The sequence below is a fragment of the Trichoderma asperellum genome, chromosome 7 (genome assembly GCF_020647865.1).
Source record: "Trichoderma asperellum chromosome 7, complete sequence".
In the NCBI taxonomy this organism is placed as follows: domain Eukaryota; kingdom Fungi; phylum Ascomycota; class Sordariomycetes; order Hypocreales; family Hypocreaceae; genus Trichoderma; species Trichoderma asperellum.
Genome location: NC_089421.1, coordinates 3710097 through 3729097, shown reverse-complemented (window position 1 = coordinate 3729097; position 19001 = coordinate 3710097). Strand labels below are relative to the sequence as shown.

General features: G+C 50.4%; 1 protein-coding gene across 1 annotated transcript; it reads left to right on the top strand.

Moving 5' to 3' along the window:
• Positions 1–320: 320 nt before the first annotated feature.
• On the top strand, positions 321–18780 carry TrAFT101_011936 (NRPS; the record flags this gene model as incomplete). Its single annotated transcript, XM_024910080.2, has 8 exons — positions 321–1739; positions 1836–2585; positions 2657–2939; positions 3022–3378; positions 3464–11941; positions 12010–12413; positions 12481–12874; positions 12951–18780. 8 exons carry the CDS (start codon positions 321–323, stop codon positions 18548–18550), a joined length of 17685 nt encoding a protein of 5894 aa, XP_024757634.2. The 3' UTR covers positions 18551–18780.
• Between the last annotated feature and the right edge of the window lie 221 nt (positions 18781–19001).

Genomic DNA, 19001 nt, shown 5'->3' with positions numbered 1-19001 from the left:
AATTGCCAAATCTGTGACTCAAACACTCTGTGGTAAAGCACTATACGAGACTGTCTACATGTACCTATTATACTTGATATTGCAGCTATACGCGCATCTACTCCCATTCATCGTGAGAGCTATTGAAGCTTATCATACTCCCTTCTATCCAATTGTGACTCCCATATTTTCCATTGCCGTACTCTAAATTGCTTTCAAGTACTAGAGGGTAATAGCAAGATTCATTATCAGACATCCGCAAGCGACATTCTCTTCACTGGTGGTTTATTCCTAGTTCGACGCTGCTAAAACATCACCCGACCGTCGCATTGCTTTCAATCATGCTCCTGGACGAGAATGCTCTACACGCTATGATGCGTGAGGAGCTCGCCTCTGCTCTGAATCTAACCTCGGAGCAGTTGCTGCTGGATCAATCCTTCTTGGCCCAGGGCGGCGACTCACTCAGCGCCATCCAGTTGATGGCCAGGTGTCGTGCCCAAGGTATCGAGGCAGATATCGTCGACATCTTGAAGTTTGATACCCTGTCCGAACTTCTCTCTGAGCTCGTCACAAGAACGTCCACAAGCAGCTTAACGAGCGTTCCATCACCCACCGAGTCTGAGCTGTCAGTCTCGGGGAGATCAGTTACCGAGATTAGTACTCTCTTTGCTCAGCTCGAAGCAACCGCGCCGCCCTCTGTTGGTCATGTCCAAAGCATTGGACCCTGCTCGTTGATGCAAAACCGAATAATCATTGGCCAGGCGGTACATCCAGCTGCCTATCACTGCAGCTTCATCCTCACCGCGCGTACACGAGATCATAGCCCCCTTTCTACTAATGATGTTGCCAAACATTGGCTGTCTGTCGTCCAGCGACATCCCAGTCTCCGAACAACCTTTATTGAGAGCACCGAGCGCCCAGGCACTTTTGACCAGATTGTTTGGGATCAAGTACAGCCTAGTGTGACCATTCTTCAGGATGAGAAGCAGATCGATCAAGCCCAGGCTGTTAACAATAACACAGCCGAAATCGGTCACCACATGTACCTTGCAGAAATGACGCCGAACAAGGTCATGCTCAGATTAAACATTTCTCATGCCATTGTCGATGGTCGGTCCGCCGGCATCGTTCTCCGAGATCTTTGCGATGCATTCTCAGGCGAGATGACTCCCGGTCAGACTCTGCGCCATGCGGATTTCGCGATTGCGGAGGACCAACTCGTTGATCGCACCACTGAAGACTTTTGGAGGGCTTACCTGCAGGGTGCCGAAGAAACCTACCTCGCAGGAAACAATGTCACCAACAAAGCCAAGACTGGCCTCCACTCGCTGCAAAGAAAATTGCACATATCTCCCGAAAAGACGCGCAAATTCTGCCATGACTACGGTATCACAGTAGTCAACGTGTGCCAGGTTGCCTGGGGCATGGTTCTCCGAACTTTTGCTCTCAAAGACGACATCTCATATTCCTACATCACTTCGGGGAGGCAGACAAAATTACCAGGAATGTCTGAGGCTGTTGGACTCTTTATAAGCAGTCTTGTCTTGCGTATGGACTTCGCTAGCAACATCAAAGTTCTAGATCTGCTTAAAAATGCGAATGAAGATGTGCTCCGACAGATGCCTCATGACCGAGGCCTCAGGAAAAGATCATCAAAATGGGGTAATTCAATTCTGTCATTCCAGAGAGCGTGGCAGACAGAAGCGAGCGAGAAAGATTCGCTTCGCTTTGAGGTGCTGAGACGCCTCAGTCCAACAGATGTGCGTATCTCCTCATACCCCACCCTCTTTATTTATCTGTTTATTTCTCCTTTCAATTTTGAGAATGAGAAAGCTATTGCTGACATGTAGAACTAGTACGATCACTCTCTCAATGTTGAGATCGGAGACGACACTATTATAGTGGACTACGACATTTGGAAGTCAACAACCGATGTCGATTACGCGAATAATATCCTTAGCGCATATCTACGGGCCATTGAGTTCGTTCTGGGTAATCCAAATGCTGAATTTGGCGAAGGGGATCTCCTTGGACGGGAAGATTCGAAGTTATTACAGCAGATAAACGGGATACCGCCAACGCCCAACTCAACCTGTATCCATACCATAGTGGCAGAAGTGACTAGCCGTCAGCCCGATGCTGTGGCTGTTTTTGCGTGGGACGGCACCATGACTTTCCGGCAACTCGATAGGGCCGCAAGTGCCCTTGCGAATCACCTTTCTAACCTCGGCGTTGGTCCTGAAGTTATGGTGGGCATGTCCATGGATAAATCTCGCTTTTCTTCAGTCTCAACACTTGCTATTCTCAAGGCAGGTGGCGTCGTACTTCCATTGTCGACTCAACAGCCGCTTGCTCGGCTACAGATTGTCCTCAACGACACTCAAGCAAAGATCATTCTAGTTGATGCTGAACAGAAAAAGCGCCTTTCCTCTGAGGAGCTTCCTGGGTTGCACCTTGTTGAGATTACGACCGGATTTTTGGAAAGTCTTCCCTCGGTTCCAGACGGCCAAGTAATTTGTCCTCAAGTTGGCACAAGCAATGCTGCATGGGTCGTTTACACATCTGGTAGCACAGGTGTTCCCAAAGGCGTTGTACTTCAGCATAGCGTGAGTTAAAATTTTGCTGACCGTGCTCAACAACCGGAACATCAATCTTCGTACTAAGCATTCTTCTACAGGCATTATGTTCAAGTATTGAGGCCCATGGGACGTCATTCGGCGTTACATCAAACTCGCGTGTTCTACAATTTGCCTCGCATACGTTTGACGTTATGATACAAGAGACCTTCACGACTCTCTGTAAAGGGGGCTGTGTATGTATTCCTTCAGAACAAGATAGGCTAAACAACCTGGAACAAGCCATTATATCTATGGAAGTCAACTTCCTTTCACTAACATCAACCGTTGCTGGGCTCCTCAATCCCGCACATCTTCCCGCGATTAAGACTGTGATTTTAATGGGTACGAATTGCATAAATCTCGGTATTCTCTTTTGTGAAATGAAAAGTTGCTAATTATCTTTTTTTTCTTTTTCGATTCATAGGTGAACCTGTTAAACCTGCTGTTTTAGACCTCTGGATGCATCATGCCGACTGCTACGAGTCATATGCACCTTCTGAGTGCAGTATCTACGCCACTTGTTCTCCTCAGCCGATGAAAAATTTGAAAGAAGCACCAGTGCTCGGAGCTCCTCTATCTAGCTGTTTCTGGGTCGTTGATCCTAAAAATTACAATCACTTGCTTCCTTTCGGGGCACCTGGAGAATTGCTTATTGAAGGGCCATTGCTGGCCCGTGGGTACCTGAATGACATTGAAAAAACAAACAAGTCGTTTATCATAGACCCTGATTTCGTTAAACGTCTTGGTCTTGGTTCTGGCCGTCGCATGTATCGTACAGGTGGTAAGTATTGATCCTGAACACTTGACCTGGTTGATGATGTGAATTTATTAAAGTCATGGCTCTAATTAAAATATCTTCATTGCAGATCTTGTGAAGCGGAACAACAATGGCACATACTCAACCCTCGGGAGACGAGATATGCAAATCAACATTCGAGGGCAGCGTGTCGAAATTGGTGAAGTCGAATACCACATTACTCAGCGAGCCCCTGGAGTGCAAGCTGTCATTGTGCTTTTGAAGCATCATTTCGACAACGAAAAGCTAGTCGCTGCTTTTAGCTTGGGCGAGGATGCAGCAACGTACGATAGCCTGACCGTTGAGGAAGGTGGCGATGCTATCGACAAACAAGCCGCAATGCTTGTCGCCTCAGACCTCCAGCAATACCTAGCACAGCATGTCCCAGATTACATGATCCCTCGCACTTGGGTGCCCCTCGCGAAGTTGCCTGTCAACACATCGGGCAAGGCTGATCGGCGGGCTGTTTCTACGTGGATACACGGTCTTAGTGACGAAGAAATCGCCTTGTTTTCTGATTTTGAGCAAACACAGACTGAGGAAGACGTGCAAGCAACGACTACTGAACAGAATATCCGGCAAATCTGGAGCAAAGTTTTGAACGTGCCCGTCTCACGCATCAAGTTCCGGCGATCCTTCCTCTCCTATGGAGGTGATTCAATCACGGCAATGCAAGTTGTCTCGGCGTGCCGTCAGCTTGGTATCTCACTATCTGTACGACAGGTCTTACAAAGTGGAGGTATTTCGGTACTTGCGCTGGAAGCCGGAATGGCGTCGCCGACCAACTCTGCACACATTCCGGATGAGCCATTTGATCTCTCGCCGGCACAGCTCATGTACTTTAACGAGATTGGAGGATTACGATCTGACGGTGACTACCGGTACAATCAGAGCGCCTGCCTTGAGTTGCAGCAGTCAGTGCCCCAGACCAAGATTGCCGACGCAATCGAGGCGTTGGTCGCGAAACATGCCATGCTACGAGCACGCTTTCATCACAGCGAGACTAGAGGATGGCAGCAACGCGTTGAGAAGCAGCTGGCCGAGTCCTATCACTTCCACACACACGTTTCAAAAGATGACGAGGCCGCACAGGAGATTCTACAACAGTCCCAGACTTCGCTCAATATCCAAGATGGTCCCCTATTCGCTGCTGATTTGATCGAGATTAAATACCCAGAACGACAAATCCTCTTCCTGACCGCCCATCATCTCGTAATCGACCTGATGTCGTGGAGAATCGTGCTACAAGACCTCGAGCAGCTCCTTCTGGGTGGAACAGCACATGCTTCCCACTCGATGCCGTTCCCAGCATGGTGTGGCGCACTTGCTGAGGAAGTGCGCCACCCCAGCCACGACGAGGTTGTGTCTTCCGTGCCAGACACTGCTTCAACGTGGAATTACTGGGGCATCGGACCGGGACAATATACGTCGTCAGAGCAAGTCTTTGCCACTTCTGAGATCGACCAGCATACAACCGACTTGCTCCTAGGGCCTGATGTTCACACCGCTATCCGGTCCACTCCGGTAGACATCCTTCTTGCTGCACTCATGATTTCCTTTCAACATGCGTTCCCGGACCGTGTGATTCCCGAAATTTTCATCGAGGGGCATGGACGTAGTGTTCCGATGGATCATGATTTGTCTGACACAGTTGGATGGTTCACCACCATCACTCCACTGGGCGTCAGCCACCATAATGATGACCTTGACATTGTATCTGCGGTCAAGCTAGTTAAAGAACTCCGACGAACTAGTGCGGATCGGCAAGTATCTGATTTCGCTAACCAATATCTAACTACAGAAGACAGGAAACGATCTACATCATATAGCACCCGTGAGATTATGTTTAACTATCATGGGCACTTCCAACAGCTCGAACGTGCCGAGAGCCTTTTCCGCTTGGATAAACTCCACGCAAAGCTTCAAGATCCGCAATCCGCCATTGCTTCGGTAGGAGGGAGTGTGAAGCTGCAAGCAGCACTAAATATCGAAGTATCTATCGAATCTGGAAAGATGCAGATGAGATTAGGCTTCAGTAAAAACTCTCACAGAGGCAATGAAATTCGGCAGTGGGTTCAAGACTGTAGCCGGATGGTTTCTGAGGTAGTGAATGTGCTCCTTCACACATCGCCAACTGTTACTATAAGCGATTTTCCACTTGCTCGTCTTAACAGCGACCGAGATCTTGTCACAGTGAAGGAGCAATGCTTGTTGCCGGCCGGAATCACGTCGTGGCAGGACGTTCAAGATATATTGCCGTGTTCTCCTATACAGCAAGGGATCCTACTCAGTCAGATGAAGTCGCCTTCTACCTACTGGCTGAAAGAAACTTGTCGTGTGCTTCCTACTTCAAATTCAAATAGTGTCGATATCGACAGGCTTGCCAATGCTTGGCGTGTTGTCGTCCAACAACATTCGATCATGCGTACCATCTTCACTTCAACGCCACTTCATCAAGATCGATTATACCAAGTGGTACTCGCATCTCCAAATGTTACTATCAAGGTTGTTACTTGCGTCGAATCTGAAGTGCAGCAGTGTCTAGAGCAACACTCGCTTCGAGATTATCAGCCTGGACAGCCGTTACACCAGTTCCTAATTGTCACGACCACGGGTGGCGATGTATATGGGCAGTTTGAGATAAGCCATGCTCTCGTGGATGCATCATCTGTTCAGCTCCTGGTGGAGGCTCTGCTAAGAGCGTATGAGGCTCCTAAGGCAACAGCAATTCAGGAATCAAATTACAGCACGTACGTCTCTTACCTCGAGCGTCGGTCCGAGGAGGAAGACCTACAATATTGGCAGAACTTGCTTGGTTCCGCACAGCCATGCAATTTGCAGTCAGATCAAAACCTTGGCGCACTTTCGAACGATGCGGATGATGCCATGAAAACACATTCGCTGAGTGTGAGCGAAGTAATACAAGATACGATGGCTGTGTACAACTTCTGCCAGACGCACAGCGTCACTGTTGCCAACGTTGTCCAGTTAGCCTGGGCGTTAGTTCTAGCATCGAGGGTTGATTCAAGAGACCAAATATCATTTGGTTACTTGTCCAGCGGTCGTGACGTGCCTATCGACGGTGTAGATGTGCTCATTGGGCCCATGATTAACATGATGATCTGCCACTTTGATGTTGAGTCTATGTCTGGGTTGACCTCGTCAGAGGCTGTTCAGGCCGTGCAAAACCGCTTCTTGGAGGGCTTTGATCACCAGAGAGTTTCTTTGGCCACGCTACAACATTCTCTCCAACAGTCCTTGTTCAACACTACCATCTCGTACAGACGGGCGCAGGGTGCAGGTCACACCAAACAAGCAGGGTCGCTACAACTAGAGAGGATCGAAGTAGACGAATCTACTGAGTACGACTTTAGTCTAAATATATTGGCATCAGACACGGGCATTGAGTTTGATCTCCAATACTGGTCTTCAGTTGCAAGTCCAGGAGCAGCTCAAAGCCTAATTGCTCAACTCAGACACATCGTGACCCTGATCTGCATGAACCCGGCCGTTCGCATCGGTGATCTCGAGTTGCTGTCACCCGAAGATCAGCTAGCCATCAAAACAAGCAATAGCATTGTTCCTGCCGCAACGGAGAACCTCATCCACACTATGACCCATGATGTTGCAATTCGCCAACCCGACGCGGTGGCTATCAATGCTTGGGATGGCACAATGACCTACGCTGAAGTCGAGGAGGCTGCTAGCCGCCTCGCGCACTATCTTGCTACGTCTTTCGACATTGGTCCGGAAATCAAAGTTGGAATATGCATGGATAAGTCCATGTGGACTGTGGTGGCAATGCTGGCAACGCTCAAGGTGGGCGCCGTAGTCTTGCCGTTGTCGACGCAACAGCCACTTGCGAGATTGCAGCTGGTGTTGAACGATACACAAGCGCCTATTATCCTGGTTGACTCCAAGCAACTAAGCCGTTTATCAAGTCTCGATCCCCATCTCGTTCTAATGGATGAGGAGCTGGTAAAGGGTCTTCCTGCTCTCACAACAGAGAGTCTCGGCGCCGAGGTTCGACCTGACAATGCTGCATGGATCGTGTACACATCTGGCAGCACCGGCATTCCAAAAGGCGTAGTCCTTCAACATCACGCATTATGCACGAGTCTACTTGCACACGGCACTGCGTTTGGCCTTGAGGCGTCCCACCGTGTCTTACAGTTTGCATCGCACACTTTCGATGTGACGATCCAAGAAGTGTTCACTACGTTCTTCTTTGGCGGATGTGTATGCATCCCATCCGAAGAGGATCGACTCAACAACCTAGAACACGCCATTCTTTCCCTTGGTGTGAATTTCTTATCGCTCACGTCGACTGTGGCCGGACTGCTCGAACCACAACATCTCCCTGCCGTGCGACAGGTCATTCTTTTAGGAGAGCCAGTCAACCCCCTCGTTCTTGAGAAATGGCTCAAACACGGAGCTACCGTCCTTGGCGCATATGGTCCTTCAGAATGTAGCATTCAAGTGACTACATCAAAGCAGCCCTTTGCACACCGTAAGCAGGCGCCTGTGCTTGGTGTTCCTTTGGCGAGCAATTTCTGGGTTGTAGACCCAACCGACCCTGACTACGAACGACTTTGTCCAATTGGAGCTCCGGGTGAGCTTCTCATTGAAGGTCCGCTGCTCGCCCGAGAGTACCTCAACGACCCAGGAAAGACTGCCAAGTCTTTTGTTGTCGATCCTGCATTTTTGAAGCGATACCAAATAGGAGGTGGAACTGGGCGACGCATGTACCGCACTGGCGACTTGGTACGGCAGAATTATGATGGGACCTACACTATTCTAGGTCGCCGCGACACCCAAATCAAGATTCGCGGCCAACGGGTGGAAATAGGAGAGGTCGAATATCACATTGGCAGGCACTCCTCCGGGGTCCATGCCGCTGTTGTCCTATTGCGAGGCAGTAATCCCGACGATACGAAGCTCGTGGCGGGCTTCAGCCTCCCAAGTCACGCTGGATATAATAGCACCACTGTGGAGGAAGCTCAAGATGTTGACAAGCCAGCTGCGATGCTGGTCGCTTCCGAGGTCCAGCACTACCTGTCACAACATATTCCAGTATACATGATTCCACACCTTTGGGTTCCTCTGAAAAAGCTTCCTGTCAATCAGAATGGAAAGATTGACCGCTTGAGTCTATCAAAATATATCAATGGTCTGAGCGCCGAGGAGTTGGCTTCGTATTCTGATTTCCAGTCCGTCGACCCCCAGGCAGGCGATGAACAAGAACTTCCCGCGACACCTGTTGAGCGACAGATTCGTGAAATTTGGTCCAAGGTGCTGAACGTCAGGAACATCACCTATCGCCGTTCTTTCCTGTCATATGGCGGTGATTCGATTACGGCAATGCAGGTTGTGTCGGCATGTCGCAAGTCAGGTCTTACTTTGACTGTCCGTGAGGTCCTGCAGAGCCACGCTATTTCTGAGCTGGCACTCGTCGCCCGTGACATAAAGAAGCCCGCTCTTCTTGGCGAGCAGCTCCTCAGAGCCACTGAGATTCCCGATGGGCCGTTTGATCTTTCACCAGCTCAGAGCATGTATTTCAAGGATATCGCCTTAGATGGGTTGCAATCTCGAGGAGATTATCGTTTCAATCAGAGTGTTGTTTTCCAACTTCAAGAGCCAGTCCAACAGCAGGCCAAGGTAGCTCGTGCAATCGAAGTCTTAGTTTCCAAGCATGCCATGCTACGTGCCCGCTTCCAAGCCAAGACTGGTGACAAGAAAGGCTGGCAGCAACGCATCAACAATAATCTCGTCGGGTCATACCACTTCCAGACTCATGTTCTGCCAGATGACGAGGAGGCACGAGCAATAATTCGATCGTCGCAGGCCTCACTAGACATTGAGCACGGCCCCGTCTTCGCCGCAGATTTCATTGAACTTCCTGACCGCCAGCTTATCTTCTTGACTGCCCATCATTTGGTTATCGATTTGATGTCTTGGAGAATCATTACCCAAGATCTCGAGCATCTGCTTAGGGATGGCACTACTACATCGGCATCAGAATCCCTCAGCTTCCCTTCGTGGTGTGCCGTGCTATTACAACAAGCGCAACAGCGTTACGATCATGACAAGGGTGCTATGACAGTCCCAGATATCTTAGAGATAGCAGACCATGTACCCTCTTGGGACTACTGGGGAATCAAGCGTGGCCAGTACATATGGGCAGACCAAGCTTTTGCGACGGCAACTGTAGATAAACTAACCACCAGTCTACTCCTTGGATCGGCAAATCAAGCACTCCGAACCTCGCCAGCAGACATCTTGATGGCTGCTCTTTATGTCTCGTTCCGCAAAGTCTTTACCGATCGATCGGGTCCATCCATCTTTATCGAAGGTCACGGCCGTGGCGGTGATGCCTCGTATTATGACTTGTCGGAGACGGTGGGATGGTTGACCACCATCACGCAGCTACGCCTTTCCCATAACCAAGAGCAAGACGGCGCGAGCGCAGTGCCTCTGGTGAAGCAAGTCAAGGATGTCCGCAAGCTTGACATGGAGGGTCAGGCTCTTGCATTTGCCTCGCAGTATATGCTCCAGGATAATGTTGCCGATAGAGTAGGTCCCATTGAGGTTCTCTTCAATTTCCACGGTCAATTCCAGCAGCTTGAACGCCAGGGTGGCTTGCTTCGCTTCGATAGACTCCATCAACCAGGCGGACAATCCGATATATCCTCAACTGGAGGTAAGGTCAAAATGCAGGCGGCACTGAACGTCGAGATTTCGGTTGAGGACGGCCAAGCTCAGATTAGCATTGGATTCAGCAAACACTCTCCCAAACAGGACGCTATCCGTCAATGGTGTTCAGAATACAGTGAAGCCATCGTCGCGACTATTACTGAACTAAGCAATACCATCCCAACGGCTACCGCGAGCGATTTCCCACTCGCCCATCTCACCAACCCTGACCTCGCCCTAGTGAAGCAACGGTGTCTCGACCCAGTCGGTGTTGCTTGGGAAGATGTCGAGGATGTCCTACCATGCTCTCCCGTCCAGCAGGGCATTCTGCTCAGTCAGCTTAAAGCGCCTTCGTCCTACCTTTTGAAGCAAACCTGCCGGATCTTACCGGGTTCCAACACAATCACGGGCCAGATAGACACTAGTCGATTAGCAACGGCCTGGAACCACGTCATACAACAGCATTCAATCATGCGCACCATCTTTACTAGGGCGCTGCTGCACCAGGATCGCTTCTACCAGATCGTACTAAAGTCTGCAGAGGTTGAGGTTCACACCATTGAATGTACTACAGATACCGACGTTCAAGAATGCGTCGAGAGACTTGCGGCTCATAGTGGAACTCACCCTGGTCGACCACAGCATCAATTTACGATCATAAAAACCACCAAAGAGGGCCATGTCTACGGCCACTTTGAGATTAGTCATGCACTTGTCGATGCCTCCTCGGTGCAGATCCTTATCGAATCCATGTTACAGGCATATGAAGGCGTTGCTATCATCCCACCTTCAAATTACGGTTCATATGTGTCTTACCTTGAAGAGGCCAGCTCCGAGGAGGAAGACCTACGCTACTGGCAAGGCCTACTTGCTACAGCGGAGCCTTGTAACCTGCAGCTGAACCAGGCACCTTTTGCAGAAGTTATAGAGGTAGAGGAGGAAACCGAACCGGTCGTGGCTGTAGTCTTGCAAGACCTTTCAGAACTCCAAAACTTTTGCCGGACTCATAGTGTCACACCTGCCAACATTTTCCAGTTGGCATGGTCAATCGTGCTCGGGTCCCGTATGGATTCCCCCCAGATATCCTTCGGTTACCTTTCAAGCGGAAGAGATGTTCCTATCGACGGCGTAGACACGCTTGTCGGACCAATGATCAACATGATGATCTGCCACCTCGAGCTGGATTACGATATGACACCATCCAAAGCGGCCCAACAAGTCCAGAACCAGTTTCTCAAAGGCTTCGATCACCAACGCGCACCTTTAGCTGCTATCCAGCACTCTCTGCATGCATCACAGCAAAACCTGTTCAACACCACCCTGTCATATCGACGAGCCGCTGCCGATAGCGCCGGCCATGGACAGTCAATCCAGCTTCAACAGGTCGATGCAGCAGAATCTACGGATTATGATTTCAATTTAAGCGTCAATGCTGCAGACTCTAGCATTGAGTTAGTCATCCAGTATTTGCCAACGGCCGCCAACAAGGGCGCAGCCCATCGGCTGTTGTGCCAGCTGAAACATGTCATCGGAGCACTCTGCAGCACCGTCAACGCAGACACGCCTCTGGGCGACCTCGAGCTTATCTCCCAAGAAGATGAGAAGCAAATCAGCAACACTAACTCCCAGGTACCTGCTGCAGTGGAGACTTGTATCCATTCGCTTTTCCAAGAGATGGCAGCCTCTCAGCCATCAGCCGAAGCCATATACGCATGGGACGGCACAATGACATACCAAGCACTCGATGAGGCGGCCAGCAGGTTGGCATATCATCTCACTGGTCTTGGTATCGGCCCGGAAATTATGGTTGGCATGTGTATGGACAAGTCTCGCTGGGCAGCAGTGTCCACACTAGGTAAGTACATATCTGTTTATGCGCGGCATGGGTTGCTCGTCGGTAAACTAACAAAACACTTTCAACAGCAACGCTGAAAGCAGGCGGCGTAGTCCTACCATTGGCGACACAACAGCCTCTGACGCGACTAAACATGGTCTTGGAGGATACGAAAGCACCCATCGTCCTCGTCGACGCTGCGCAGCAGGAACGATTAGCCGGTGTTGGGCCCCAACTGATTAAGGTTGACTCAGTGCTGCTCGACACACTTCCTGCTCCTCCCACAAATCGACCTCTTTGCCCCCAAGTCGACACCAATAATGCTGCCTGGGTAGTGTACACATCTGGCAGTACAGGCCAACCCAAAGGAGTCGTTCTCCAGCATCGTGCCTTGTGCTCGAGTATTCAATCACATGGTGCGGCTTTCGGTGTTGGGAGACGCTCTCGCGTCTTGCAGTTTGCCTCTCACACGTTTGATGTGACAATCCAAGAGGTATATATTTAGCTTTTTTCTACACGAGGTGTAATATATGTCAAAGACTAACGTCATGTCACCACAGATGTTTACCACGCTATGTCGCGGCGGGTGTGTATGCATCCCGTCCGAAGACCAGAGACTGAACCATTTAGAACAGGCAACTCTCGATATGGGCGTTAACTTCCTATCCTTAACCTCGACTGTGGCCGGACTTTTAAGTCCAGCAAGACTGCACGCTGTCAAAACTGTCATCCTTATGGGAGAGCCAGTCAAGCCTGCTGTCGTTGACTTGTGGAAGGATCAGGCGACGGTGCTCGAATCTTACGCGCCTTCAGAGTGCAGTATTTACGCAACCTGCTCGCCTCGATCCATGACAAACCACAAGCAGGTTCCTGTTCTTGGTGTTCCTCTGTCAAGTTGTTTCTGGGTCGTCGACACCAAGGATTACAATCGATTATGCCCCATCGGAGCTCCAGGTATGAAATTAACCCAACCCAGCAATTAATACTGTCCAGGAGACCACTCACTGACCTTGTGCCTCTGTGCAATTAGGTGAACTTCTTATTGAGGGACCTCTTCTCGCCCGGGGGTACCTAAATGATCCTGTCAAGACCGACAAGTCCTTTGTGACTGATCCTAGCTTCCTTGCTCGCTGCGGACTCGACGGCAAGTCTGGCCGGCGTATGTACCGAACCGGAGATCTGGTACGCCAAAATGAGGATGGCACTTATACCACACTTGGACGCCGCGACATGCAGGTCAAGATCTGGGGTCAGCGTGTGGAGACGGGTGAGATTGAGTACTGGGTGGTACGATCACGACCTGAAATCCGCACCGCTGCAGCCATGCTCGCTCAACTTGGCACTTCCCGAGACCAAGGCGTACTTGCCGTGGCCGTAGATTTCACAGATGAAGTCCTGGATGAGATGAAGGCGGATGCGGACGGCTTCCTAGAGCCTTCTCCAAGCCTCTTGGATACATTTGAAGAAATCCGCAACAGCTTAATGGGGGTCCTGCCCCGTTATATGGTCCCAGAGTTATTTGTACCCATGGCGAGCTTGCCCCTCAATTCGTCTGGAAAATTGGACCGACGCGCGATCCAGGGAGCCATTTCTTCACTGAGTAGCCAGGGCAAGCTGGAGAGCTACCTCCCCAGCACAGGCATCAAAACAGAAGTGTCGAGCGCGACTGCAAGAGAGCTTCGAAGTCTTTGGGCTAAGGTCTTGGGCCGACCAGAGAATACCATCGGAGCCAACGACAACTTCTTCCACACTGGCGGCGACTCGTTGATGGCCATGAGACTAGTGCAGTATTCTCGCGACGCCTCATTTTCACTAACAGTTGCTCAAGTCTTTGCACATCCGCGCCTAGAGGACCTTGCAGGAGTCCTAGAGAAGTCATCAAGCACCGATGTACTAGACCAAGGTCAAGGACATGGCGATCCACCTCCTTTCTCACTATGGTCAGAAGTTCATACGCTCGAGAAGCCAGATGAATTGCAATCTCTCCTTGCAGACGTGGCCGAACGATGCGGCTTAACTGTAGCGCAGATAGAGGATGTCTATCCCTGCACACCACTGCAGGAAGGTCTGATGATTGCAACTGCTCGTCGATCCACAGCGTATGTTGGTCGCCAAATGTTTACTCTTGACGAAAAAGTGGATGAAAATAGGCTGCAGGTCGCATGGCAACAAGTGACCGCAGTTGCGCCAATTCTTCGAACAAGAATTGTCCTCGGACGAAGCTCCGGGTCGTTACAAGTTGTAGTCAAGGATACCGTCAACATTCCATGGCACACAAGTAATTCATTAGACGCCTATCTTGACAAGGATCGCGCCATGGGGATGGCAGACGGCCAGCCACTAATGCGACTCGGATACGTGGAGGCTTCATCCTCTTCCAGGAGAAAGCGATACCTAGTGTGGACTGCACACCACGCCATATACGATGGCTACAGCATGCAAATGCTGTTCCAACAGGTCGCAGCAGCCTACCAGCAACAGACTCTGCCTCCCACGGTGCCCTTCTCGCGCTTCATAGGATACCTTGGTAATAACGCCAACAATGATGAGGCTGCAAGCTTCTGGCGAGCTCAATTGTCAGGGAGCGAGGTGACTGCTGGCTTCCCATTACTCCCTCACCCCAACTACCAGCCGAGGCCGACACAACTACAGAAGCGACAATTACAGTTGGGCCAGCATCAGAATCCTCATGTGGCAGCCTTACTGCGCGCAGCGTGGGCCATGGTTATTGCCCAGTATGCTGGCGGTCTTGATGAAGTACTTTTTGCAGTCGCACTTTCTGGTCGCAACGCTGCTGTCGCTGGGATAATGGACATGCTAGCCCCGACAGTTACAACTGTGCCTTTGAGAATTCATGTTGATTCCAGCTCAGGCGTGGGCGAGTTTCTCGACAAGGTGAAGCAACAGGCCATTGAAATGATGCCCTTTGAGCACACGGGTCTGCAGCGCATCAAGCAGCATGTGCCAGACCTTGTACCAGCCCTTGACTTGCACCATGTTTTCATTGTTCAGCCATCACTAAGCGGAGCTGAGAGTGGCTCCGATGGTCTTCCTGAATTAGTGCAACAACCTCTAGCATCTGAGCCTTTCCATACCTCTGCGCTGACCGTGGAGTGCATCATGACCAAAGATCCTAGTCGAGTCACAGTCGAAGCTCGTTTTGATCCAGCCGTCGTATCGCCCCAGGCCATGAATCGAATTCTCGAATCTTTTGCCCATGTCGCTGCTCAGCTCTCTCAAGCTGAGCCGCACCTGCGGATTAGCGATATCCAGACCTTGGCTCCATCAGATGTAAGCCGTATCCGAGTAAAGAACACACAGATGCCACCGAGACCAGAAGGGTGCCTACATGACGGTATCCTAGCCAAGGCACTAGAACAGCCCTTTGCCGAGGCTGTGTGCGCTTGGGACGGTAATTTGACCTACGCAGAACTAGACCGATGGTCTGCCCGACTTGCAAATCATTTGGTGGACATAGGCGTCGCGCCTGAATCCAACGTGGGACTCTCCATGGCCAAGTCCAAATGGGCCGTGGTTGTTATGCTTGCCATCCTACGAGCAGGGGCAACAATAGTGCCTCTTGGTATCCAGCTTCCTCCCACACGCATTGAAGGCATCATGCGCGACGCCGAAGTCCGATTTGTGGTTGCCGATGAGCAGCAGGCGGTCCGTTTAACAGATAAGGGAACCCACATCGTCACTCTCGGATCCACATTATTAGATGACCTTGCCTCAAATTGCAGCTCATCGTTCACCACGCGACAACCCAAGCCAGTCGCTGGTGCTTTCATCATCTATACATCTGGCAGCACAGGTGTGCCAAAGGGCGTTGTTCTTGAGCATGGTGCTCTATCGGCGAGCGCCCAAGCTCATGGAGCAGCCTTTGGTCTAGATGCTAGCTCACGTGTCTTGCAGTTTGCTGCCTACACTTTTGATGTGTCGATACAGGAGAATTTTACTACTCTTCACTACGGCGGTTGTGTGTGTGTGCCTTCGGAAGACGACCGTATGAACAACCTCGAAGGGTACATAACAGCAACGGGTGTCAACTTCATGTCCCTGACATCGACTGTGGCAGAATTTTTGGACCCAATCAATATTCCAACTGTCGAAACTCTAGTTCTTCTTGGCGAGCCTGTGACTCCAACGGTCGTGGACCTCTGGTCGGGCCATGCATCCGTATTAAACGCCTATGGGCCGGCAGAATGTTCAATCCATTCTACTTGCTCATCCCCTCTCATCCACCGGAAGCACGCATCACAGATAGGACGGCCTCTACCAGGGTTATGCTTTTGGGTTGCGGATCCACGCGACTATAATCGGCTCTGTCCACCTGGTGTTGCGGGCGAACTACTCATCGAAGGTCATTTCCTCGCTCGCGGATACCTCAACGACCCGGCCAAAACAACGACTTCGTTTGTTATCGATCCCGAATTTGTTCAGCAATATGACCTTGGTCGCAATCGCCGCATGTACCGCACAGGCGATCTCGTTCAGCAAAATGACGATGGCACATACAATATGCTTGGTCGAAGGGATACGCAGGTCAAGATACGAGGTCAGCGAGTAGAATTGGGCGAGATTGAATACTGGGTGCTGCGATGTCTGCCGCATGTTCGTCGCGCAGCCGTAACTCTGATTCCCTCCAGGGGGGGTGCTGGTCGCCGGGAAGGGACTCTCGCCGTGGCGATAGAATTCGACAAAGAGGGTTTGGACGGGATTGTGCCTGACGAGTTATCAAATAGTCTTCTAGACGTGGCAGGATCCGAAAAACTCCAGGGCCTTTTCCAACAGCTGTGCAGCAAATTGAGGGAGGTTGTACCGAGGTACATGGTGCCGGACCTTTATATACCAATGGCAACATTACCACTCAACAACTCGGGGAAACTCGACCGTAAAGTCATTCGTCAAACGCTTGCGAGCATGACAGACCAGGTTCTCGAGACTTATCGTCCCAAGCATGAAACCAGGCCAAAGGCAGAAGAGGCGCTTCCAGAGGTTGCACAGGAACTTGCTCAAATGTGGTCCACTATTCTGGGAAAGCCCGTTGATACAATTGAGCTTGAGGATAATTTTTTCACTCTTGGCGCGGACTCCATGTCAGCAATGCAGCTCGTTTCAGCGGCAAAATCAGCCGGCATGGACTTGACGGTGACTCAAGTATTCCAAAACCCTGTCCTGCGCAATCTTTGCAAGCACGTGGAGCGAAATGCTTCTGCTCGTTTGACGAGTGTAAATGGTACGAACCAAAAAGATAGTAACCGCGAAGAACAGGTGGTGGTGTTGGACGTTACGGCACAGGATGCAATCAAAGCTAGCCTGCCAAACCATAAGGTGGGGACCATCATCGAGACTACTGACTTCCAAACTCTCGCCATATCTGAACACACACTCCCTGAAGGCAATGGCGGTCTTGTTATGTATATGACGATGGCATTTGATCGGAAGGTCGACAAATCCGCCGTCCGTGCGGCCTATCAACACGCCGTCGACACAACCGAGATGATGCGAGCGACCTTTGTGCAATATCATGGTCGTACGTACCAGGCGATTCTCGATGGCTTCACCGGCCCATTCCAAGAAGAATATGTGTCTGGTTCAGAGAATCTGGTAGACTTCTGCCAGTTGCTCATCCAGAACGAGCGACTCAAAGCGCTACCCTTTAACGAGCCACCGCTCAAAGCCTGGTTTGTGCAGGGAGCATCCAGGGACACGTTAATCATTCGGCTGTCGCATGCGCAGTACGACGGCCTCTCACTTCCACTACTGCTACAACAGCTCGATGGGGCTTACACAAACAACAAATCTGGTAGCAGTCAAATGTCTCACTTTATCAACGCTCTCCGATCCTTGGACAAAGAATCTGCTACCGATTACTGGCGCGGACTCCTTCATCAATCGATCATGCCTGTTCTGCCTGGAACAAGACCACGTCCTGCCGCAGGTTTGAAAAGGGAGACATTGATGGCAGGGAACGCCATTAGATCAGTCGTCCCTGCTTTCAAGCACCGTCGCGCCGGGGCCACTCCAGCCGCATACGTCAAGGCGGCATATGCAATGGCCCTCTCCAAGCTGACCGCGACAACCGATATCGTATTTGGTCATCTCGTCTCGGGTAGATCATCGCCCATTAACGGCATCGAGCAAGTGATTGGGCCCTGTGTCAATTTTGTTCCGATCCGGGTTGATGCCTCGTCCGCCGAATGGGAGACGGTGCTCACCCAGGTCCAAGCCCAGCAGGTCTCGACTCTGCCACACGAACACCTCGGGTTCGAAACTATCTTTAGAGAATGCACCAGTTGGTCACTCGTCAATGGCGACCATAGCGAGCATAGCCTCAATCAGAGTCGTCCCAGGTTTAGTACCATCCTACAATACCAGAACCAGTCTCTTGATGCGAGCCACACTATTAGAATGTATGGCGCAGAATGCCGGATAGCTTACGAAGCAACACCGGCCAATATTACGGATATCTGGGTCATTGTTGAGCCCCAAGGAAATGGTGATGAGCTGCATATTGTTGCTGGGTATTTTGAGGAAGTGATTGATTCGGCGACAGTGCAGCGCCTGGTGGATTATCTTGTAGAGGCCATGAGAGTTATGCAAGAAGGCAAAATTATAAATTCGTAAGACAATGGCTGAATAACGGAATTTGAGAGGTGGACGGTCGGGTGGGTTTTTATTTGACTCTATTATCGGAGAGCATTGTATGGCATTGGAGACGGTTGCGTCACTTGGATTTCTTCATCATTCAACTTGTTTCGTTTTCGTTACAAATACCTAGTATTTAAGCTTCAAGCTATACATAAATATAGATGCATAATTATTATTTTAGATGATAGAATACATTTTGCTCCATAACGACAGCCTTTTGTGATAGTTCATGATCTGATCTTGAGTCGGTGTCGGGGAATAGTAGACGCTTGTTACTGGGTACTCTATTTCATTATTCTCTTTCCCTTACACTTCTTCTCTCAATATACACAAATAAATCTATGGGAAAGTTTTCATTAAAAGACGCGAGCAAAATTGTAATAGCGGGCAGGTAACTATCCAATGGATATCGTAGGAATAGTAAATA